The sequence below is a fragment of the Jaculus jaculus genome, chromosome 6 (genome assembly GCF_020740685.1).
Source record: "Jaculus jaculus isolate mJacJac1 chromosome 6, mJacJac1.mat.Y.cur, whole genome shotgun sequence".
In the NCBI taxonomy this organism is placed as follows: Eukaryota; Metazoa; Chordata; class Mammalia; order Rodentia; family Dipodidae; genus Jaculus; species Jaculus jaculus.
Genome location: NC_059107.1, coordinates 149,953,544 through 149,979,185, shown reverse-complemented (window position 1 = coordinate 149,979,185; position 25,642 = coordinate 149,953,544). Strand labels below are relative to the sequence as shown.

At 48.8% G+C, this 25,642-nt stretch overlaps 1 protein-coding gene across 1 annotated transcript in view; it reads right to left on the bottom strand.

Annotated features, from left to right (window-relative positions):
• Btbd11 (BTB domain containing 11) overlaps positions 1–25,642 on the bottom strand; it is a 332,244-nt gene that overhangs the window by 136,659 nt on the left and 169,943 nt on the right. Inside the window, exon 2 of the mRNA XM_004650247.2 lies at positions 4,320–4,469. Within this exon, the coding sequence (XP_004650304.1) occupies positions 4,320–4,469 (150 nt within the window). The remainder of the gene's footprint in view (positions 1–4,319; positions 4,470–25,642) is intronic.

The window sequence follows — 25,642 nt, the reverse complement described above, 5'->3', positions numbered from 1 at the left end:
GTTTAATTTACAGAGCAAATTACCCTTAAAAAACAATTTCTGCAGCACGTTGCTCCCGCAGGCGGCCCGCTCAGGTGATTTGTTTAGCAAATTCTTTCTTTAGGGCTGGAGAGATGGCTTAGCGGTTAAGCGCTTGCCTGTGAAGCCTAAGGACCCCGGTTCGAGGCTCGGTTCCCCAGGTCCCACGTTAGCCAGATGCACAAGGGGGCGCACGCGTCTGGAGTTCGTTTGCAGAGGCTGGAAGCCCTGGCGCGCCCATTCCCTCTCTCTCTCCCTCTATCTGTCTTTCTCTCTGTGTCTGTCACTCTCAAATTAAAAAAAAAAAAAAAGAACAAAAAAAAATTCTTTCTTTGAAGAGAGCCCTGGGCTTGTGTGGGGCCTGGTCCGGGTGTCAGAGGCGGCCAGGGTCACTTGAGGTACCTCAGGCAAAACCCTGAGACTCTGTGGCATGGTGTACATAGGCCACCTGGAGTGGGTAAGGTCTCTTCTGAGGCAGCATCCACATAGCCATGGTCCAACTCTGTAATCAGTCTTCTTTTTTCCCCTTTTATTTGTGTGTGAGAGAGAATTGGCATGCCAGGGTGTCCGGCTGCTTCAATTGAACCCCAGATGCGTGCGCCCCCTTGTACACATGTACGACCCTGATCGCTTGTACCACTTTGTGCATCTGGCTTATGTGGGACGTGGAGGGTTGAACATGAGTCCTTAGGCTTCACAGACAAGCGCCTTAATCGCTAAGCCATCTCTCTAGTCTTTTCTGGAGTCAGGAGTAGGTGTTAGAAATGAGTGAAGCCCAGATGCATGGTGTTTTTTTTTTTTTTCTTCCAGTAGTGTTTCCCTAGGGTGCCACTTAAACCGTCCATACTGGTAGACCCCAGGTGTGTCTTAAAAATGCAGATATTCCTCACCTCGCCCCTTGTGTTGTGGCTGCTTGAGAATCTCATCACACAGCCCAGCCTCATACTCATGGTGGTGTTGGGGCTGCTGTTAGGTCCTGTCATATAATACAAGTGTTGAATGAGTCTACCATGGTTTAGATGCAAAATGTTTGGTTTCTGGGCTGGAGAGACGGCTCAGCTGTTAAGGCACTTGTCTACAAAGCCCAACAGCCTGGGTTCAATTCCCCAGTACCTACGTAAAAGCCAGACGCATAATGTGGTGCATGCGCCTGGAGCTCATCTGTAGTGGCTGGAGGGTCTGTTAGGCCCATTCCTCTCTTCTATGGCTTTCTATTTGTAAATTAAAAAAAATATTTTTAAAAATTTGGTTTCCTTTGCAATCCTGCATATGTTTACACATTTAAAAAATATTGTCCTGGGGCAGGGTCACAACATCCTATGTGTGCAGAAACATTACACCTCAAGGAGCTGGGAGACGCTGACATAAGGCATCTTGTGCCTTCCAGGGTCTGAAGAGGATGAGAATGCTGTCCCTAAGCTCAGAGACTGGGAAAGCCTCTGACATTTTCATGACTCTTGTGGCTTGGATATCAGTGTCCTGCCAAAGCCTCATCTGTCAGGGCACACTGATTGGGTCACTCTAGCGCGTCATCTTGACGGGGACCCTGTCTCCACCTCCCTGGTGGACTGCCGCACCGGACCGGCATTCGGTGGGTGCTGAGGATCCAAACACAGGTCCTCACGCTCATGTGGCAAACGCTTTATCCAATGAGCCTTTCCCCCAGCCCTCCCCTGTGGATTTCTTAATCTAGTCAAGTTAACAATCAAAATTAACCATCAAGGGCTGGAGAGATGGCTTAGCGGTTAAGCGCTTGCCTGTGAAGCCTAAGGACCCGGTTCGAGGCTCGGTTCCCCAGGTCCCACGTTAGCCAGATGCACAAGGGGGCGCACGCGTCTGGAATTCGTTTGCAGAGGCTGGAGGCCCTGGCGCGCCCATTCTCTCTCTCCCCCTCTCTGCCTCTTTGTCTGTCGCTCTCAAATAAGTAAAAAAAAAAAAAACAAAAAGAAAAACCCCACTTTACAAAAAATAAAAAAAAAATTAACCATCAAGCCGTCTCTCTTCTTTTGACTGTTTTTTCTTTTTTTTTTAGCCTTCTGGGGCCCTCCCTCCTTCCTTCCTTTGTACTTCATACTTCCAGAGGGCCTATATTACGGCAGACACGTGGTGCTGGAGTTATATCAGTGAACAACTCAAATGTCTATACTGTCAGGAAGGAAAGCTTCAAGTAGAGACACAGTGAAAATAAAGAAGTAAAATGTGGTGATGGGGGAACGTGGTGAGGGGAGACTGATACCAGGTCCTGGGCTTTTAGCTGGGGTGATGAGAATGTTCTGAAGTTGACTGTGGTTATGGTTACACAACTCGGTAGATGTACTAAAAACTAGCGAATTGTATGTACGTAGGTGGACTGTGTTATGAGGTATCTCAATGAAGCTGCTATTTAAACACAAATATAGGGCTGGAGAGATGGCTTAGCGGTTAAGCGCTTGCCTGTGAAGCCTAAGAACCCCGGTTTGAGGCTCGATTCCCCAGGACCCACGTTAGCCAGATGCACAAGGGGGCGCATGCATTTGGAGTTTGTTTGTAGTGGCTGGAGGCCCCGGCGTATCCATTCTCTCCCTCTCTCTCTCTCTGCCTCTTTCTCTCTCTATCGCTTTCAAATAAATAAATAAAAATGAACAAAAAAATGTAAACACAAATAGATTGGATCTCATCACTGGGGCAAAATACCCAATCAGAAGCAGCTTAAGGAAGGAAGGCTGTCACAGCAGGGGACACAGGAGCAGGAAGCCAGCCTCATGTTAGCCGGGAAGAAACAGCCATATGGGGAAGGTTGCCAGCGGGGCTGGGCTGTATCACTTCAAGGCTCACCCCTCAGTGGCATCCTTTCTCCAGCAAGGCCCTACTTCCTAAAGATCCCACAACCTTCAGGAACACCACAACCAACTGGGAATGAAGTATTCAAAGACAAGAGGATATGTTGAACACTGTCCATTCAAAGCACTACAACCCTAGTATAGGCTACATCACAGGACGGTACCTTCCGGGTACAAAAAAGTCGAGCAGTGATAGGGTAACGGTTGCTGTGGACCGATGGACTGAATGTGTGCGTCCTTCCTAAATGCATATGTTGAGGCCTCAGTCCCCTGGCGTGATGGTGTTAGAGTGTGTGGCCTTTTAGAAGGTGCTTAGGACTGGGCAAGTCCATTGGTTGGGGCCTTTATGATGGGATTAGTGACATTGTAGGAGGAGAAAAAACTCTCCCTCTTATCATAAGAGAACAGAGCAATGAGATGCCATGTTCAATCTATTCATCAGGGTCTCCTCACCAGGAACCAATTCTTCCTGCTTCTTGACCCTGGACTTCCCAGCCTCAAGAATTGTGAGAAATAAACACCTGTCTTTTAAATTTTATTTTTAGAGAGCTCAAGAGTGAAAGTAAGAGAGAGAGAGAGAGAGAGAGAGAGAGAATTGGCACACCAGGGCCTCAGCCACTTAAATCAAACACCAAACGCTTGTGCCACCTAGCAGGCATATGTGAACTTGACCTTGCCTCACCTTTATGCGTCTGGCTAATGTGGGATCTGGAGAGTCGAACATGGATCCTTAGGTCTTACAGGCAAGAGCCTTAGTCGCTAAGCTATCTCTCCCAGCCCCAACACCTGTCTTTCAAGCCAATCTGTCTACTATGGTATTTTGTTCTCACAACCTGAAATGACAAAGGTCCTCAGGGGGTTGTAGTTTTAGGGGTGAGGAAGCAAGTCATGATCATCTACAGGGTGCGTGGTTCTGGTGAAGGAAGAAGTAAGTGCAAAGTCCCTGAGGTTTGCCTGCTATTTTCAAGGTGCCAAAGGAGTCAGAAGGAGGACAGAGGAATGCATGTGGCGGCTGTTCTGAGGATTTTGGCTTCTTTTGGGTCAGAAAGGGAGCCAGGGAAGCTTCTGAACCACGGAGAGAGGGATCTGACATGGTTCAAATGCTTCCACGTAGGAACCAACAGTGGGGCAGACGCCATCACAGCCTCTGTATCACTCACGTGCCGGGCATGGGGCCAGGTCCTTATATGGGCATCTGTTCACTGCCTTGTCAGAGACATGCTCAGTGTTGGCTCTACTTACTCTCTCCCTCAGAAAAGGAAACAGATTCTGCACAGACGAGAAACTCCACCTATGTTAAAGGCAGAGCCAGGAAATTCCCGACTCCAGAGTCCTCGCCTTCCCCCTTTCCCACTGGTGCTGCTTTGTACACACAGAGGGCATTCACTAAAGACACACCTGCCAGGTCACAGAGCAACGTCCTGGGGGTCCCCATGAGAGACACGGTGCCACATCGGACACAGAGAGCAGCTGTGTACTTACTGAGCTCAGCAATGCTACCCACGCGCGTGGCCAGCAGGGACTGCTCGATGGTCCTCAGCTCGGACTGGCTGAACATGGGCAGCTCTCCGGGCTTGCTGGGCCGCTGTGGGTCTCTGTGCAGGTTCAGGCTGTCTGGCAGGCACAGCACCCCTGCAGTGAGGAGGAAGAGAGAAAGAGGATAACACATCATTATTTTTCAAGGAGGGGTGCCAAACCTCAAATTACACCGAAGTTGACACAAAGACCTATGTTCCGGGCCTTTTGAGACGTGGCTATCTTAGAAGGTCTCCTCAGAGACCTGACCTGTCATTTTTAACAGACACGTGCACAAATCCGGACACACATTTCCGAAGGATGCGCAGGGGTTCAGGCGTGGCAGGGGTTCTATCCGCTCAGAGTTGCTTCTTGTGAACTCAGGGTCACCGTCTCACCCTCACCCCAAAGGCAGCCTCTGTCCTTAATGCTCCCTGGGGGACAGTTTCTGCTGGCAGCGGCTGTGGAAGATTTGCTTTATTGGCCCAATCAATGTAACGCTGGGCGGCTGGGCTGTGGATGTATTTTGTGGAGACGTATTTTGGGAGGCGGGAAAGTCCCCAATGACTTCTCTAACTTGTGCAAGGGCACAGCCACAGAAATTCCTGAACCCCATTATTCTCCTCGCTTCCATTCTGTTCAGTGAACATGCAGCAAGAACCTGGGAACTTACTTGCGTGGATTGCTCCCAAACACTCTCTCTTCCTTCACTACTCTTGACCTTCGGGCTTGACTAACTGACTGACTTTGGTCAACACCATGCTAATGGACATCATGGAATCCAAGGCCGGAAAAGCGCTTGTTCCAGTGAACTTTTGAGTCTGCCACGAGCAAAATAAGTCCTGGCTAGCCTGCTGGTCTAGGGAAGGCAAGAAGACACACCCACCATAGATCTGTCAATAAGAGCTTATTTGGTCCTGTGAGAGCGGAGCCACTTGTGACACTCCTTTGTTAAGAGGAACATGGGGCTGGGGAGATGTCTCAGCGGTTAAGAGCACTTGACTTAAGCAAGAGCCATGCCGACGTCTGTGGGCCACTTAAGCACGAGGGCCTGGGTCGCCCGAGACGGCTCTGAGTGTGCTCCCTAGGACTCGTGTGCAAAGCTGGATGCGGCCGTGCATGACTGTAGTTCCAGACCTCCAGGGACAGAGATAGCGAATCCCCGGGGCTTGCGGACCAAAACTGACAGCGCCAAGCTGAAGGAGAGATCTTGTCTCAAGGAAGAACAGGGCTGCACAATAGAAAAGGGAGCCGGCGGGCTGGAGAGATGGCTTAGCGGTTAAGCGCTTGCCTGTGAAGCCTAAGGACCCCAGTTCGAGGCTCAGTTCCCCAGGACCCACGTTAGCCAGACGCACAAGGGGGCGCATGAGTCTGGAATTTGTGTGCAGTGGCTGGAAGCCCTGGCATACCCATTCTCTCTCTCTGCCTCTTTATCTGTCGCTCCCAAATAAATAAATAAAGATAAACCAAAATAAAAAAATAAAAAGAAATAAAAAAGAAAAGGGAGCTGGCAATTCTTCTCTGCCCTCTACATGCACACGTATACATGTAAGGTGTGTGTCTGCATACAGTGCATATATCACACATACTCTACGCACACATATGCAAACAAAATGCCAACCCCCCCCCCAAAAAAAATTAGCAGATACCCCTACCAGGTACAAATTACTAAAGACACAACAGGAGCTGAGGAGACAGATGGACAGAGTCCACACCACTCCTGTCGCTTAGGAGAACCCAGTGTAAGAGAGAGGACGATTTCCACACACATAGCCACGGAACATACAATCACTGCTCTCTGTAGGAGAAGACAGGCAACTGAAGAATGAGTAGTGGGTCTTAAGCAGGAGGCACTACCTAATAGGACTACGCTGGGGCTGAAGAGATGGCCCAGCAGTTAAAGGCGCTTGCTTGCAATGCCTGCAGGCCTGGGTTCGATTCCCCAGTACCCATGTAACGACAGATGCACAATGTGGTACATGCATCTGGAGTTCATTTTCAGCAGCAAGAGTCCCTGGTGTGCTTTTCTTTTCTTTCTTTCCTCCCTTCTTTCTCTCTCTTTCTGTCAGTCTCTCAAATAGATAAAATATATATATATATATATATATATATGGTATATATATAAATATATATATATATATATTTTAAAAAGGAGAATACTAGCACTGATAAAGCAACTTGGGGACAATCAAAATTGTCATGATATCATTGTAGAAGGTTCTGAGTGAGTTAAATCAACAGAGAGTGAGGGAATGCACAGCCAGTGATCCAAGTTCATTTTTCACCTTGCTCAAATCACATATTTAAAAGTCCCTTTCCTTAGAAGATGGGTGTGACGTCAGGTGGCCTCACCCGCACCCTGCCACTTATGTTATTCTGGCTGAGACAATGGGAGGAGCAGCTAGTGTACACATCATTTGGATGAATAGTAATTATGGCTAAAGGATATAAATGAGCATTCAATTTTAGTATTCCTATGATCAGGAACTGGGTCAAGTAAAAATCCTTCAAGGATTCTTCCATAATTGCTTATTTTTCAAACACTTTTGTGATTCAGATGAATGTATTTTCTATCACATCTCAGTCCCACATCCCCTGCCCCCATATTTGCCTTGAAAAAAAAAAAATTCCACGTAACATAACCCTGGCCCTTACTATGTATGATGGCTTTTCAGTTCCTCCATCACTTGTCTTATTCATAAAAAGTGCTGGCTGGGGGCTGGGCAGACGGCTCTGGGGGTAAACAAGCAAGCTGCGCTAGTGTGCCGACTTGAGCTTGCACCCTCAGAGCTCACACGGAGCCAGATGGCGGGGTGAACATCTGCAACCCCAGCCTTCTATGTAGAGGTGGGAAGCAGAGACAAGAGAATCCCTGGAAGTTCATGGTCCAGCTGGTCTGCCATACTCAGTGGTGGACAAATACAGCCAAAGGTGAGGACTGATGCCCGAGGTCTTCCTCTGACCTCCACATGCCCACAGTGGCGTGTGCCCCCCCCCCAACACAGAGAGAGAGAGACAGAGAGATACATTTTTTGTTGTTTTTTTCTTGAGGTAGGGTCTCACTCTGGTCCAGGCTGACCTGGAATTAACTGTGTATTCTCAGGGTGGCCTTGAACTCATGGCAATCCTCCTACCTCTGCTTCCCTAGTGCTGGGATTAAAGGCGTGCGCCACCACGCCTGGCTGAGAGCTACACTTAAAAAACAAATGTTGGGCTGGAGAGATGGCTTAGCTGTTAAGTGCTTGCCCGTGAAGCCCAATGACCCTGGTTTGAGGCTCGATTCCCCAGGACCCACATTAGCCAGATGCACAAGGGGGCGCACATGTCTGGAGTTCTTTTGCAGTGGCTGGAGGACCTGGTGTGCCCATTCTCTCTCTCTATCTGCCTCTTTCTCTCTCTGTCACTCTCAAATAAATAAATGAACAACAAAAAAATAATTTTGCTGCAGTTCCCAAAGTCATCTCAGGCATCATCCATGTGTCACAACAGGCATGTAGAAAACACTACAGACTGTTCGTTCACAGCGTGGCACTACTTGGCCAATAGAGTTTCACCATTGACTGCACAGGCCTTGCTGTGGCACCTCAGGAACGCTTAGCTTGCACAAGGAAGGCCAGACCATGCGTGGCTGCCCACTCTCCCTCCTCTTTTGGCCTTAGGCAGCAATGCCCTGAGTCCTCTTGCTTCTCCTTTTTTTAAAAAATATTTTATTTATTTGAGTGAGAGAGAGAGAGAGAAAAGTAGAGGCAGACAGAGAGAAAGAGAGAATGGGCACACCAGAGCCTTTAGCCACTGCAAATGAACTCCATATGCATGTGTCACCCTGTGCATCTGGCTCATGTGGGTCCTGGGGAATCGAACCAGGGTCCTTAGGCTTCGCAGGCAGATGCCTTAACTGCTAAGTCATTTCCCCAGCCCCATCCTCATCCTCTTTTATGCTCCTTTGTGGGACATGGACTCAGAGGCTAAGCCAAGCAGCTGTTGCCATGGCAACGCATCTTTTGTTCATCCTTCAGCCAAGGCCCCTGAAATCTCTGGCTTCAATTCAGGTCTTCCTACCTGTTGATGAGCACGCTGCAAATAGCATCAGATACTCACGACCCAGGTTGCTAAGTGATCTGTTTCCTGGGTTCCTCAGACAGGAGGTGAGTGAGGGGGCGTCACAGCAAAAAAAGAACCAGGTCCTGAACACTGGGGAAGAGTGGATTCAACAACAGCACAAGCGACTCAGTTTTTCTCAAGGGATTCCCCGCATGGCTTCTTCCCCTGTTCATTCAAGCTAACCTGGATCCGCAGCGCAAACGTCCCTGCATGTGCTGAGCGAGGCACAGACGAGAGAAACCCGGAGCCTGGAACCCTGAATTACAAGCCCAACTCTGTCACTCCCTGTGTTTGACACTGAACAGGTTGTAGGACCTGTATGGACCTCAGTTTCCTTTCCTATGAAACGGGGTGGGTAATAGTACTGGGCTCGTTGCAGTTTCCTTCACATTGCTGGGACAAACATCCACCCAGAAGCAGCCTATGGGAGGAAAGGGTTTGCTTCAGGCTTACAGATTCCAGGGGAAGCTCCATCCACGGCAGAAGAAGCTGGCTCACTTCCACAGATCCACAGCAGAGAGATGCCACCAAACAGCCAGCAAACACAGATGCCAGCGTTCCAAGCTGCTCAGAACACACCTGGTAGGACTGGACTTAAGTTCCACCTCCAGTGGCACCTCCTCCCTGGTGGGGCTCTGCCCATTGGAGACTCAAGGTGCAAGCTCAATCTTCATAAAAAAAAATTGCCTGAATCTTGGAGGCCATGCATTCAAACCACTACAGGGCTCGTCCTTCTCCTGGGGATGTGGGGAGGGGCTTTAGGGGAGGTGGAAATAGGATAATGTGTCAAGCGTTTGGCATGTGCTAAGGTAAAAGTTGATTCTCCACATACATGACATACATTTGACTGAGATGAAAACAAAACCCAGCTCATGCCTGGGCACACGGAGGACTAATCCCCCTTGAATTATTTGTTCTTCTTTTGAAGAGTTAAGAAACTTAAATGCACAAATTCATACTTAAAGAAGCATTGAAAGCTACATTGTAGAGCTTTGTAAAATTTATAATTGACCAATTAGCCAAAGATTATATATCAAGGATTTATTTCTTCTTGTTTAAAGGACTCAAAATAGTTTATGCAAAACTAATTTATTCATTTTGTTAATGTAAAAAAATCACCTATATATGTAAAAATGCCCAAGCATCATATTTTAGGGTCAGACATAGGGCAAGGACAGAGTGACCCAAAGATTAATAGTTAAGTTCAAAATTGAAGTTCAGTTATGACCTTGGACTTGAAGGAAATATTTTCCAGGAATTCTGACTTCTGGTTTCTTATTCATTTGACTAAGAAAAAGAGTATTTGAATTCTCAAAAGGGTTCAGTGGCTCCTAAAACATGAAGAATTTATGTGAGGGCCATGTTCCCATCCCACAGAGATTTCTATTCTGAGTTAGGCACTGAGGTCAGGCAGAGGGGCTAACATGGCCATGGCCCCACAGCCCTCAGTTCCGATCATGTCATTGCTCCTTTTTAACCTTGACAAATAACTTCTCCAATCTCCATTGGCTTCCCTAGCTGCAAAGAGAGGTTAAGCAGTTGCCTTCATAGGTTTATATGGTGATTAAACAAGGTATTAAAAAGATCCTCAGGCCTATGTGAACTTGTGGATACACTGTTTTCACAGAGACACACAGTCTTGGTGATTGTCTGGATTCAAACAGTCTTGTGGACCACCCTTTCAGACACTTGTGTGACTGGAGACAGGTGATCTTTAGGTCAGGTCACTCATGACATAAAATGTGGGCACTGCTGCTCTGGACAGGACCCTAGACAAACCGTACCCAGCATCCTGCCACTGACAGGGGACGTCAGATGCATTTCTCTCCTGACATGCTTCCCTTGCTAGGTGCCCAGCCCGGCTGGATCCAGAACAGGGATGCTGTTTCCCTCTAAGGAGAGAAGCAAGCTTGACAGCCCTCAGCATGTCCATGCAACCCTAAGGGCCAGTGCTCACAGCAGGGATGAAGGAGGAAGAGAAGACCAGCCAACTTTTACTGAGTGCTCACTCAGCCAGGAACCACGCCAAGCTTTTTTTTTTTTTTTTATTAGTTTTCTATTGTGCAAGTACAGGCAGTTTGGTACCATTATTAGGCTCATCCATGGCCTACCCCCCACATTGGCCCCTCCTTGTTGAGGTATATGAGTCGTGCATTGTGGGATTAGCCCACAGTTATTGGTATGATAAATGTCTCTGTATATCATGACCCAACATGTATGCCAAACTTTTTGTGTATGTTTAGATTCAAATTTATTTGAATTTTTGCAGCCACACTACAGAGGACAGAACCCCTAGGGGAGTCAGCAAAAGGAAGCAGTTCAGGACCAAGGCTCTGGGTTCAAGTGAGTTAACTTTTGAACCCTGACTATATCATTCAATCTTATTTCTCTTTTATAACACATCCTAGTGGCTTGATGCTCTATCACTGCATATTGTCTGTTTGTCTGCTGCTTGTCTCGGATCTAGCCAAGGGTTATGATGTAGCTGTAGAAGGAACTAGAATCGGGAGAGACTGTGCTGAGAGGTTGACCACATGGGCCTGATGCCCTGGACACAGGCGTGGGCTCTCCTCTATCTGTAGAGAAGAATTGATTCTATTAGGTTCTGCCTGCCAAGCTTGACTGACTTGGTCTTCTGTTCAGTGACCTAGAACTTAAAAGTGGTGGTGCTGGGGTCCCAGCACCAAGGCTTGGCTTTACCAAACCAGACAGAGGCATCTGGGTGCAGTAGAACAGCCCTTAACGAGGCCTAACTAGGTCAGATTTCCCAATTGCCACCTTGCAGAGGAGCAGCCAGGGCTCCCACTTGGCTCCTCTGAGCCTGATCCACCCTTTGCAATGTGTGACATCACCTACCTCTGAGCTGCCAGGGGAGGCTGGAATGAGATAATATATACGGACAACCTGGCATGGAGGAGGAGGTCGATAAATGTTTGCTAATAAACTAAGTAAATGGAGTTCTCTGAAGCGAAAGATTTAGGAATTCAATAACCCAGTCAGTGCCAGAAGGCTTTCTTTTACTGTTAAATTTATGAAGAAACAAGATAGGAAACTATTGGAGGCCTTTTTTATTTAATACTTATACAAATGGCATGGAACACTTTTTTTTTTTTTTTAAACAGAGAGGTTTAGGAGCAGAAAGTAAATTAAAGGATGGTTTGTCCAAGCCCCACTCCATCTAGGATGAGTCCAGCCCATGGCTCATGTTTTGTCCCCAAATGAATTCCCTGGACAGGGAACATTCTTGGGAAGTCAAGACACCAGGCCACTGAAGGAGGGTGAGGAAACACAGCGCTGGGCTCACATGAGGAATAATGGGCCTCTGAGGACACTTGGTTGGCTGTGGATTCGAAGCCACTACTGGGCGAAAGACGGGAAAAATAGAGCAGCGGTGTGTGTGTGTGTGTGTGTGTGAGTGTCTGTCTGTCTGTCTGTATGGATTCCTTGAGGTCCAGAGGAGGTGCAGGCCAGCAGGGGGTGCCCAAGGTGCCTTAGGAGCCTTGGATGCTTCCTGGGAAGCCCCGTGGGGCCTGCTGAGACTTTGAGAAGCCACTCCATAGGGTTGAAAAGTGTGAGTTCCAGGTCCAGAGACCCAGGCTGACTCACAGCTCTGCTGGTTTCCAGGAGCATTGCCTTGGGCATTTGGTTCGCTTCTCAGTAAGTGCTCGTTTCCTTGCCAATCCTAGAACACTATGGGGACAGCCAGACATAATCCTCACAGGGCTCCTGGAAGAAGCATGAACGAAACACAAGTAAAGCTTGGTCTCTATAAGTAGCACTAACAACGGTAGCCCTGGTCATCCTTCAAACTATTGTTGTTGGAGAAGGGCATTCCAGGGAAGAACCAAGACCCAGAGGCCCGCGTTTTGTCTGGATGGAGCAGAGGGAGTTGATAAGGGAAATGTCAAATGAGAAGGCAGAAGTGGGTCCGACAGGACCTTTGTCACCACACTGGCCCAAATACAAAACCTAAACCTGAGGCTTCCACACTAACCCTTCACATCCCAGGCACCACGTTTCTCTCTCTTCCAGTTAGCAGTGCAAGTTCTAGAAACAGTGCTGTGGTTTTCTTTCTCTTGCCAACCCCACTTACAGTTGGCCCAGCAAGTTCAGTTATCCTTCCAGGCCAGGCCCAAATGCTGCTCCAGAGACGCCCAAGACTTACAGAGGCGGCGGCAGACTCGGCTTGTTGGGGAACCTTCAGGTCAGAGAGAGGGATCCTGAGACGATGCTGGGGGCTGAGACAGAGGTAGGGACACCTAGATGGGGTCACAGGCAGGAGGTGGCCTAGGGTGGCCCCATAGGCTGTCCCTCACCCTGTGAGCCAGAAGTGGCTAGATTTTCCTCAGGGTCAACTTGGAAGTGGGGGGTGCTGGTTAAAAAAAATCTCAGTTGAGGGCTGTAGAGACGATTAGCGGTTAAGGCGTTTGCCTGCAAAGCCAAAGGACCCAGGTTTGATTTCCCAGACTCTTACTGGACTCTGCATTGTCTTCCCTGAAACAATTACAGCTGTGCCTTTTCCTGCCCAACTCTCCAGCTCTCCCACGCCTCCACATGGAAAATGGCTTCATAAACACAAGTTGGATTCATGAATGAGTCCAGGATAGTATTCCTGGTAGAAGGACAGAATTAGTGCGAAAGAAAGGTGTCAAAGGCATATTAACACCCCACTGAGGATCCCTCTGTGTTACAGAAATTAAAGGGCGCTAGAAAACATATTTCACACCATCTGTCAGCGGCATTTGATGCCAAGAATATTCACAGATTTGTCTCATCCTAGGGATGTCTACAGACCATTCTAGGTAAAAGCCGGGGTGCCCTCTACAGTAGAGGCTGGTGCGTCTGGCCCGTTTCCAATTGGACATTTCTTTCCAATAGAAATTCTACAGAGTTAGAGGATGACTTATATTCATAAGGAAGACCTCGAGGTCTACAAGATCCTGAGTCACCCACAAAAGACGAAATCACATGCAACTCAGGTTTAGTGCTAAGTATGTTTAATTGCATTCTACACCTTCAAAGACTGATTATCTTTAATTAAGCAGCCCAGTGATAAGAGATTTATTACTTATTTGATATGATATAGTAGAAAACTAATCACTAGAATGTTTAATAAGTGGAAATGCCCTATGGCTGACCACATGGAGAGACATAGGGGTGTGTGTGTGTGTCTGCAGTTTCTAAGAGCTGGCTAAATGTCCCTGTTAACATAGCATAGATGTTAATGGCACATAAAAGCCCGAGTCTGCCATTTGCAGGCACGCATGTGCATGCAGATATAAATAACAGGCCTTCCACAATCCATCGAAAAACAAAGATTACTAAATTGGCATTTAAAAACATTAGAATCCCATTAGGTTAAGTTCGGCTTCTGATTATAGGGCAGAATAAATCACAGGAGGACTCTTAAATGCCCACTTGTGGCTGCTGGTAAGAGCTAGAGGCACCATGCTTTTGACTAGGTTGTGGGCCCTTGGGGAGTGAGCTGCAGCCTGTGCGGAGGATGAGGGACCCTTCCTGCTGGACATCGGGGTACCGGTACCTCTGGAAAGGTGTTTCCTGGGTGTTACAACGAGGAATCATACTCCTTGAAGTAGCACAGACGTAACTCAGTGATTCCCAGCTTCTTATTATTACTGCCCCTCCCTCCCGGCAAATCTTTCTCTTGAGCACTGGCTTTTCTAGCTCTCCATCCCAGCTCTCAGGATTAACTAAGTCTTTCATCTCTATAGACTGATGTCTTGACATCCAGGGCTTTGCTGGCCCAAAGGGCATGCTCTCCCATGGTACATGACTTGCCTATGAGCCACGATCCAAATGCAAACCCATCCAGAGCCCACTCCCACCTCCCGCCACCTCCACCAGGGTCCTCTCCCCTCGGGACAACTCTCCATCTGCCCTAATTGTTACACAGCAGGCAAGTGAGAATAAGTCTCGTCCTGAAATTATCCTTAAGAGTTAATGCAAAGCCTTTGCGCTCCACTGCTCCCATTCTCGCCGTGGAAACCACAGTGGTGACTGCTGCCCTCCACCTCTGCCCAGCTGCCCTACACCTCTGCCCAGCTCCTGCTACCTCCTCACTGAGCCTGGAGCCACGGGCTGGCTCAGATGCCACGGTACGCCTCTCCCTCGGGTACTCACAAACTATTCTTCATATGTATATATCTATATATCTATATCTATATATATATATAGATATAGATACACACACACACACACACACACACTTATATTCATATACATATGAATGAAAGAGGAAAAGGAAATGGGTGTAGTGGCCTCTAGCCACTGCAAATGAACTCTCGATGTGCATCTGGCTTATGTGGGCTCTGGGGAGTTGAACCTGGGTCCTCAGGCTTCACAGGCAAGTGCCTTAACCACCAAGCCATCTCTCCATCCCACAAGCCATTCTTGTAATAGTAATCATCTTCCAGACCTTCCAGACCATCACATTTTCTATCAATGTAGCACATTTTAAAATATCTCACTCTATAAAATTTTCATTCCATAAATTCATTTATAGATGTTTATGTGCCGTCAGTACCAGCAGGATGCATGGGAACTTGTCAGTAATGATCACAGAAATAAAAGCTGAGGATGAACTCTCAGGCACATGTTTTAATGGGAAAGAAAAGGGGTTGCAGAAAGTGGGCTACGGGCTGCAGCAGACAGAGGGAGAACAGGCACTCTGCTGAGTATCTGGGGTTCGTTAGTCATGAGGGCAGTACTTTTTTCTTATTTTTAAAAATTTTATTTATTTATTTGCAAGGAGATAGAGAGAGAGGGGGAGAGAGAGAGAGACAGAAAGAAAATGGGCACTCCAGGGCCTCCAGCCACTGCAAATGAACTCCAGATGCATGTGCCCCTTGTGCATCTGGCTTACATGGATCCTGGGGAATTGAACCTGAGTCCTTTGGCTTTGTAGGCAAACACCTTAATGACTAAGCCATCTCTTCAGCCCGAGGGCAGTATTTTTTTAAGAAATCCATTCCTTGTGGGCTAAGGAGATTTGTCCGTGTGAGATGCCCACTGAAGGCCAGTTGACTCTGAGGACCTCCTGGTCTTATGGGTTGGTTCTTCCCTTGCAGTGAGGTGAAGGGAACGCAAAGCAGGGATTCTACTCGGTGTCAACGAAGGAGGAGGAGAGACTCCGTGGTTGACGGGCTTTGTGGATTAACCGTGTGGGTGTGAGAATCCACCCTCTCCTATGTCCAGGTGTGTTCCTATTACTATCTTACTGTGTCCCTTCTCCTCCTCCTTTCTTTTTTTTTTTTTTTGTGGCGCTGGGAATTGGATGCAGGGTCACTGCAGGAGAAGAAAGCACTATACTGCTTAGCTGTACCCCTAGCCCTCACTTCTGCCCTTTTGGGGTTCACAAACCCCTCTAATACCTACAGGATCTTTTTTTCACTCCCTCCAGAATCAATTTTCAGCCCAGGGGTGCAATATCATGTCCCTACCCATTGAGAAGGCATGAGATTCCTATTATTAACTATTCTCATCCTTCCAACAACCCTAGTTGGCATTCTGCACTCGACGAAAAGGATGCAGAGAGGTTTGGTCACTGTCCAAAGATTGCACAGTTGGTGACAGACGGAGGCGGGGCTTAGAACTGTCTGGTTTCAGACTTGTGCTGCCCAGAGAGAAAGGCAAGGGGCACACCGGGCAAGGAGTCACAAGGCATTCTGAGATTAAAGAAGAGACACAGCAGAGCAGCGATCTTGGAACAGCATGCATGAAGCCAGGCTGCTGTCATCAGGACCAGAGAGCCCCCGAAGAGAGAGCTTCTTGCCATCTGAGGTTTGTACACAAGCGTACGTGGACATAAATCCATCCCCTCTCTGTGTGCATACATGCGCACACACATGCACACGTGCAGTTGCCCATTCATCCTTTGACTGTATGTGTGTACCTGGGTGTGAGATCAGGTACCTTTTAGATCATTGTGGGGTTCTGCAGACAAAGACAATACCCTTTTCTCCCTGGGCGAAGTTTCTCAGTAGATGCAATCACACATTTTGAAAGTCTGAGTCTGTTATTTAGAACCAGCGAGTCCCGAAGGCACGGGCTCTGCAAGCAGGGAACCTTCACTAAACACAGCCACCCCAGCCAGCCTCCAGCTTTCCCTGAGTGTGTAATGCACACCAGACCCTCAGTGTGCAACAATGGTCCCTCATCAAAGCCTACAGCCAAATTGTTACAGAGGTAGGAAAACAAAGGTCCTGAGAGGGTAGGTAACTGCCCTGGGGTCACACAGTCTTGGATAGTGAAAAGCTGCTTCCAGTCCAGGCATGAATTACGGAGTTGAAAGGAATGGGAAGCCGGTGCTATGTTCCTATATCTGCAGCAGGCAGAACAGTGGTCCCCAAAGACGCTCACACCCTCACTGTCACCAGAACCTGTGACTGTGATACAAAAGGGAACCAAAGTGGTGGGTCAATTCTCCCCAGGCCTCCAAAGGCTCAAGCCAGCACCTTGGTCCCATTTAGACTGCTGATTTCTAGAGAACGGGCACTGGCTTGGGCCAGTCCATCCGCGGCAGGCCAGAAACCCAGCGGAGCCACACGAGGTTCCTCAGGTACCAGGGCCTGGTGGTGGAGCCATTTGAAAGTGAACATCACTCATCTTCCCAGAGGTCCAGATGTCTCAGTTCACTTTAAAACTAACTGTCTGTTTTCAGCACGGACACCTCCTGCATCCTTGGCCCTTCTTCCCTTGGGATTACTTCTAGAATTGAGCACATGGACAGAAGACCAAAGAACGCCAGTTTCTGTAACAGTTCTCTCAGTCCCAGGCATTTTATTTGCAAGCAAGCACCTTTAACCACTAAAGTTATCCCTCCAGCCCAAGGAATTTTATTTTCAGAACTATTCTTTTTTTTTTTAATTTTTTTTGTTTATTTTTATTTATTTATTTGATAGTGACAGACAGAGAGAGAAAGAGGCAGATAGGGAGAGAAGAGAGAGAATGGGTGTGCCAAGGCCTCCAGCCACTGCAAACAAACTCTAGATGCGTGCGCCCCTTGTGCATCTGGCTAACGTGGGTCCTAGGGAACTGAGCCTTGAACCAAGGTTGTTAGGCTTCACAGGCAAGCGCTTAACCGCTAAGCCATCTCTCCAGCCCAGAACTATTCTTGATACAGCTTATTAAAGTGGCATTTTTGAGACAAGGTTTGACTTTGTAGGTCTGAGTGCTGGCACTACAGTCATCCACTACCATGCCCAGCTATGAGCAACCTTGAAGGCTAGTGCGGCTCTCCCTGTACCCTTGTTCTCCTTGTATTTCTCAGCTTCTGTTTCAAGCTTGTCTCCTGCTTCCACCTGGACCTCCTGAGACAGGGCAAAGGAGTGGCTTACAGAGCTGGCCCAGGGGGTAGGTTCGGAGGAGGGAAGACACTCATACCCTGGAAGGCCAGAATGGAAGGTGGGAATGAGCCACTTCTAGGAGGAGGGGTGTGCCCACATCTCTCCCAGGGGAAGGGGATGAGCAGCAGATGGCTTTTCTGGGAGCTTGGAGAACCAGGACATCAATTTTCTGACACTGTAAAGCTCATCTCCTGGGAGCCTGAATGACAGAGAGAAATGCCTTGTCATCTATCAGCCGACAGAACAATCAGTGAAAAACCTTAGTGCCAAGTGTCACTCACACAGGAGATGGAGTTGCTGGTGATGGTGGTGGCAATGGCGACAATGTGATAAAGGATGGCGGGGCAGAGGTGACGGTGATGGCGACTGCGAGTTGATATGAGTGTAACGGCGGTGGTAGTTATAACTTGAGTGAGGGTGACGATGCTGGTGAGGATGCTGGGGGCAGCGGTGACAATCTGATCATGAGTGTGATAATAAGGGTGAGGTGGCGATGGGAGCTAACACCTACTTACTGTTCCACCCACCATGCCACGTGCTCACACATCTGCCGTGTGTGTGTGTGTGTGTGTGTGTGTGTGTGTGTGTGTGTATGTGCGTGTCTGTGATTGCATGTTTCAGCACATACGTATGCACGTGGAGGCCACAGGTCAACATCTGTCTTCCTCCATCACTATGAGACAGGGTCTCCCACTGAACCTGGAACTCACACGCTAGTCAACAAGTCCTGGGGCGCCTCTGCTTCCCCAGTGCTGGGGGACAGGCGTGCACCACGTCAGCTGACAGTTTACGTGAGGGCTGCGGGTCTGAGGTCTGAGCCTCACGCTTACCTGGAAGCGCTTTACTGACGGAACTGTCTCTCCAGCCCCTGCTTGCACATCTTTATATCTCCAGGTAGTGTGGGGGTTTGATTCGGGTGTCCCCCATAAACTTAGGTGTTCTGAATGCTAGGTTCCCAGCTGATGGAGATTTGGGAATTAATGCCTCCTGGAGGCGGTGTATTGTTGGGGATGGGCTTATGGGTGTTATAGTCAGTTTCCCCATGCCAGTGTTTGGCACACTCTGCTATTGCTGTTTGCCACTTTATGTTGGCCAGGGGGTAATGTCCACCCTCTGCTCATGTCATTGTTTCCCCTGCCATCATGAAGCTTCCCCTTGAGTCTGTAAGCCGAAATAAACCATTTTTTTTTTCTCCAAAAGCTGCTCTTGGTCAGGTGACCTCTGTCAGCAATGCGAACCTGACTGCAACAGGAGGTGAGGTGAAAACGCCACTGAATGAATGAATGAGTAAATGAGTGAGTGGAGGATGGCTGTTCAGACTACTATAAACTAAAAGCTAGGCACAGTGTGGGGGGACACAAAATTGAACCCGAATGGAACTGGACCCACAGAATCCTATATCCTGGAAGACAGAGTAAAAGGTTGAACCCTCAACGGAACCTTAGAGGGAGCATCTGAAATGAAGGGCCCTGGAGAGGGTGAGATGAAGCCCAATTTTAAAAATATTTTTTTTCCATTTTTTATTTATTTATTTGAGAGCGACAGACACAGAGAGAAAGACAGATAGAGGGAGAGAGAGAGAATGGGCGCGCCAGGGCTTCCAGCCTCTGCAAACGAACTCCAGACGCGTGCGCCCCCTTGTGCATCTGGCTAACGTGGGACCTGGGGAACCGAGCCTCGAACCGGGGTCCTTAGGCTTCACAGGCAAGCGCTTAACCGCTAAGCCATCTCTCCAGCCCGAGATGAAGCCCAATTTTAAATTTCTCCTGTTTCTTTTGTTTCTTTCTTTGCCCTTGGCTCTGGCCTGTAACTCCCAGTGCTAGAATGTGGCTAACACCCACAATGAGCTGTTGATCCGAGAGACCTACGAGGTTTCCCGAAAACAAGACAGACTTCTGTCAGAGCACTTGATTACCCACCAGAGGTTCATGGTAAGATCCTACTGCTGAAGACACCATATGTTGTTGGTATGGACCATGGAGAGATCTGGTTGGACTCTGAAGGAGAGCCAGTCCCCAGACAGTTAGTCTGTCTAGTGCCAGAAGGCGCTACATGAGCTACCGAGGGAAAATGGCCAACATCTGTCCCAGCAACTTGAGGTCTAAGCTACTCAGAAGCAAACGACCTGACGTGATGCTCACACAAGTGCAATAGTGGCACACAGCCCATCGTGGGTAACCAACTGATCTTGGATTGGCTAACAGATCCACTCAGTGGAAAGGAACCCATATCTGGAACTGGGAAACAAGTCAGAATCATATCCAGATAATGAGATTGCTCTCCAATATCAAGCTCCCACTAATCTTGGGTTATAAAAGGGTCTGCACCCATTAAATTCTCTCTAAACTAATAATGGTTATCCCATTTAACCTGAATTGACTTCACTGTCTGTTGGAGAATCTGCTTCTCTGTCAGACTGAAGCCAGACCCGATGAGATTAACAACCTATCACACTTCACCCCGGCCCCAGCTGAAACCACAGGGGAACTGGGGAAATGAGCAAGAGTGCTGCTTTCCCAGTGAACCTGATATCAGCACAAGGGTGAAGGAGACAGACACTGAGGACACTCAACACCTACCAAAACAGACATCCAGAGGCTCCTGAGAGCCCATCACTGATGTAGACTTAAAATGCACCCAAACGTGGCTCAGGGAATTACGCAGAAGAGGGGGTGGAAAGACTGTTAGAGCCACAAGTTGGGGCATTATGCACAGAGACATTGCCTCTCCCCTATAACTGATTGCTACTCTCACAATGCACAGCAATTGGGGATGACCAGCGTCCCCAGTGAGGAGGGTCTTTTTTGAGGGAGGGGCAGGGATGAGGGAAAGATCCAACATGTGCTGTTTACATACTGAGTATGTCCATAACTAATAATAATAAAAAAAAGAATTAGGTGGAGCAGAGCGAAGGGAAGACAGGACCGGAGAAAGAGAAGCAGTGACTAGTTGTGACGCAATGAGAGACAGCCGTGGTCTGGTGCATGGCCTCCTGCCTGGCGTTTCCCTGAGAGCAGCTCGCCTGTCTTCCTGCCTGTCTTTGCTGTCTCTGCTGTGACCAGCATCCTGGCCACCAAGGTCTCCACTGGTCACCAAAACCAATTCCCTTTCGTGCCTCTGCTTTTCCTCCTATTCCCAAGGAGCGCTCCAGGAGAGATGCCAGAAAGTTGGGCAACACTGGAGCTGAGCCGACTGGATGGAACACGTCCTTTCCAAAAGGACGCACTGACGACCCAGGGACCGAGAGGAAGGAAGCCAACGTGTGTCTTGTGGAGTTGCGGAGACAGGCTGTGCCCGGGTGCAGGGCACTGGCTTCGAGGGCAGGAGGCAGAGACATCTGGGCCGCTGCCTTAGCGTCTGGAGAGCCACGCGAGGCTAGAAGCGTCACAAAGCCAAGGCCGTTCTGCTCCCCTGAATCAGTGGCATTTATCCTGGGGGAGGTGATAGTCATTTACACAAATAGTAGTTATGGTAATCATGACGGACAGTGCCAGGGTGACAACAGCAAGAGCAGGACATCACCTCGACCGTCACCCTTACCCCCGTCCTACAGTTAACGTGTACTTGGTTCTTACCATGTGCCATTCTAGATCAATATGTAACTTCAGGTCTCACCTTATCTAATTCCTACAATAGCCTCAGGAGACAGCTGCCTATTAGCCCCATTTTTCACATGAGAAAATAAAGGTAGAAAGTTATACAACCTGAGAAGGGCCACACTGGAACCCAGAGGCCAGGGCTGGATGCTAGTAAGGGACGATGACAGAGGCTAGGCCTCGTGAGTGGTGCACAGCTATCGTTCTAGCGCCCGAGAGGTGGAGAAGGGAAGGTGGGGAGTTCAAGGCCATCTTCAGCTACAGAGTAAGTTTCTGGCCACCCTGAGCTACATGAGAGCCTGTCTCAACTCCCTCCTCAAGACTACGTAAGGAAGCAGCTGGCCTGATTCACCCAGTGGGAACTAGGAACCAGGAACGGGTACCCAGGGAGGTATACCTACTGCGGATGGGAAGAGACGTCCACGGTTTCAGGGAGTGCTTGTGAAGGGAGGCCCCAAGATTGCGGGGTTGTGCTGTGATGTCAAGGGGGCAGTCACTCTGATATTCCTTTGGCCCTGGCAGGAATGGGGTCTCAGGATTCTGTGTCTGCTCTAGTCACTCCAGGACCACAGACTGTGGACAGCATGCCAAGGGAAGCTACCTCTGGCTGGCTGGGCCATCAACAGGGGCCAGGCCGGTCCGTGCCTCCAGCCTTGCCTACTTGCTGAGCACCTAAGTGTGGGAGCACTACAGTGTACTCCGCACCTATGAGGTGGGCCTGGCTCTCCCCATAGGTTGGAAGCAATGGCTGAGGCAAAATGAATTTTACCCTAAGGACCCCTGTGGATTTGCAGCTGGCCTGACTGAGGACGTGTCACCAGGAGAGGAGGCCTGGTGGTGAGGAGCAGCGTCGAACTGAGCATGCCCAGAGAGAACTTGGCAGGCTCTGGGAGTCCTGCCCACCCATGCTGTCCCCTGGGTCCTGTTCTCTTATCTCTGCATTTCCCAGGCTGTTAGTGACAGCTTCCCCTGCATAGCCTGCAATCCTTCGGCTGCGACAAGAACTTTGAAGGCTCCGAGGCCTGCGACACCGTCTTTCGTGCTTTGATTAAGAATGCTCCTTGCTAGCCGGGCGTGGTGGCGCACGCCTTTAATCTCGCACTCGGGAGGCAGAGGGAGGAGGATCACCGTGAGGTCGAGGCCACCCTGAGACTCCATAGTGAATTCCAGGTCAGTCTGGGCTAGAGTGAGACCCTACCTCGGAAAAAAAAAAAAAAAAGAATGCTCCTTGGGCCTTGCTACAGGAGAAGCTGGGCACGGAGGAGGAGGCCCAGCAGGACAAGAAGCAGGAAGGTGCAGCCTGGAACAGCTCACACCCTCACAGCTCACACCCTCAGGAGGTGGCATGACAAAAGGAAGGCGTGCTGGGCATCATGTGGTATCTTGGAGCCATGGGACTAGGCCCAGCTCTGAAAGATGAAGACCACACCAAAAAAAATCAATAAAATAACATTAAAAAAAAAAAAAGACCACACCGAGCAAAGCGGAAATGGCTTTGCTCAGGTCTCTGGTGGCCAATTCCATGCTTTATTAGTTCCTGACACTTGTGGGACGCATCTTACAGTTGGGGCCACCTGTCTTCCTCGCCCATACTCCAGGTTAAAAGACGCCTTCTAGGGGCTGGAGAGATGGCTTAGCGGTTAAGTGCTTGCCTGTGAGTCCTAAAGACTCCGGTTTGAACCTCAATTCTCCAGGACCCACGTAAGCCAGACACATGCATCTGGAATTCTCTTGCAGTGGCTGGAGGGCCCTGGTGCGCTCTTTCTTTCTGCCTCGTTCTCTGTCTGTCACTCTCAAATAAATAAATAAAAAATTAAAAAAAAAGACGCCTTCTGCCCTGGGCTATTTGCAAAGCACTGGTTTCTGGACAGCTCTTGCTCCTGACCTCCCTTCACAGGCCCCTCTTACAGACAGCCTGTCCCAGCACCCCTTATTCTGGAAGGGCAGAGAGACTCTGTGAGATCTGGGACCCCCACAGGGCTTCTCAGATGTCTTTTGTTTCGGAGATCCAGATGCTCAAGGGAATTCCACCTGCTGTGTGCTTAGAGCTGGAGAGAGCGAGGCTGTGGTCTGAGCTCTCCTCTTCCTGCGTGGCTTTGGACAAGCCACCTGTCTCCCAGAGCCTCAGAGGTCACAGGAGCTGCCGTCATAGGTTTGCTATGAGGCCCAACGTAGGAACACCGTATGGCATCCTAAGCCTGCCTTCACAAGGCCCCACGAGCTTCGCAGCTTAGACAACTGAATTGTGTGTTACATGCCTGTAATCCCAGCCTTTGAGAGGCAAAGGAAGGAAGGTCACGACGAAGAGGTCAGACTTGGCTACAAAAGGAGTTCAAGGCTATCCTGGGCTACATGAGACCCTGTCTTAAGCAAGCAAGCAAACTCCAACTACATGTCTTGTGATTCTGGAAGCAAGAATCTCTTGATCAAGGTGACAAAGTTGGTTCCTCCTAAAAGCTTCAAGAGAGGATCTTGTGATGTCTCCCTTCCCTTCTGGTGGCTTATTTCTGGCACCTTTGATGTGTATAACCATCACCCAGTCTTCATCTTTTGCATTCTCTCTTGTGAACATCTGCACCCCAATTCCCATTTTTAAAATTTTGTTATTTTAAAAATTTATTTAAATTATTATTTTTTATTTGAGAGAGAGAGGGAGAGAGAGAGAGAGAGAATTGGCACACCAACGCCTCAGCAACTGCAATTGAATGCCAGACACTTGCGCCGCCTAGTGGGCATGTGCAACCTTGCGCTTGCCTCACCTTTGCGATTGGCTTAAATGTGGGATACGGAGAGTTGAACATGAGTTCTTAGGCTTTGCAGGCAAGTGCCTTAGCCACCCAGCCATCTCTCCAGCCCATAATTTCCCATTTTAAAAACATTTAAATTTTATTTTATTATTTTTTTGTATGTGTGTGTGCTGGGAGAACGCACACATGCTACACAGCCCACGTGTAGCAGTCAAAAGGCAACATTGGGTCCGTCCTCGCCTGTACACCTCACTTAAGGCAAAGCTTCTCCTGGATTCTTGCTCTGCTGTTCTTTGCTAGGTTCACTACAAGCTTCCAGGGAAACGGTCCTGTCTCTGCCCCCCCCACCTCGCCCATCTCACTGTCAGTGTCTGCAGGCTTGGATTATAGGAACCTGCCATGTGAGCTGTATCCATGGGGTCTGGGGCTTGAACTTGGGTACTGCAGCTTGAGCTGCAAGTGCCTTATCCATTGAGCAGTATCTCCATTCCCACAAGTCCCCATTTTGATAAGGTCATGGTCAGTGGATCCTGGGCCCATCTCACCTTCACTGCTTACGCCGGCAGCTGAGGCAGGTGGTCTTCAGGGAGAGCTCAGCCATCCAAGGCCTCACCCGCATGGAGCTCCACACACCCCTCACCAGACAAAGCCACACTCAGTGCTGCCCTAGCAACTCCCTTTTTGAGGGTAGTTTGTGGTCAAAATGCATCAGTGAGCTGATCCAGCTGACACTTGTAGATATATCCACAGTGAGATAAACTGTGCCCTCAGAACGAACCTTTAGGGAAAACTCCCTATTTACCATCCTATGCCTATGCAGTAGTGGGCATGCATATGATTAAAATCAGATGCATCATGGGAAAGGACAAACACAGTCAGCAAAGGCTTACATTACCCAAGCCAAAAACCATCCATTCCATCCCTCAGCAACCAACTCCTCCTTCTGGACCCAAAAAAGATGCCTGAGAAGCAGTGAGGGATCTTCAGCAATCTAGCTTAAGTCTGCTTCCCCGCCCCCCCTTGAAGTATCTACATTTCTAAATAAAATCCCTTGCTTTCTGCTATCTGTGTGTATGTCTTCCATTCTTTGAACAAGACTCCATGAATGTGGAACCACCCAATGTAGACAATAACCACTAGACAATAACACAGTGACCCTAGCTCCAAATAAGGTTCCCTTGTAAGGCACCATGGGTTTGGACCTCAGTATGTCAGAGATGCAATTCAAACCATCTCAGTGTTTTTTTTTTTTTTTTTTTTTTTTGAGACTGAGGGTCTGGGGGGAGAGTTGGCATGCCAGGGCCTCAGCCACTGCTTTCGCCACCTAGTGGTCGGTCATGTGCATCCTTGCATTTGCCTCACCTTTGTGCATCTGGCTTATGTGGGATCTGGAGAGTTGAACATGGGTCTTTAGGCTTTGCAGGCAAGCGCCTTACCCACTAAACCATCTCTTCAGCCCCCATCACACTTTTGAAAAGGTA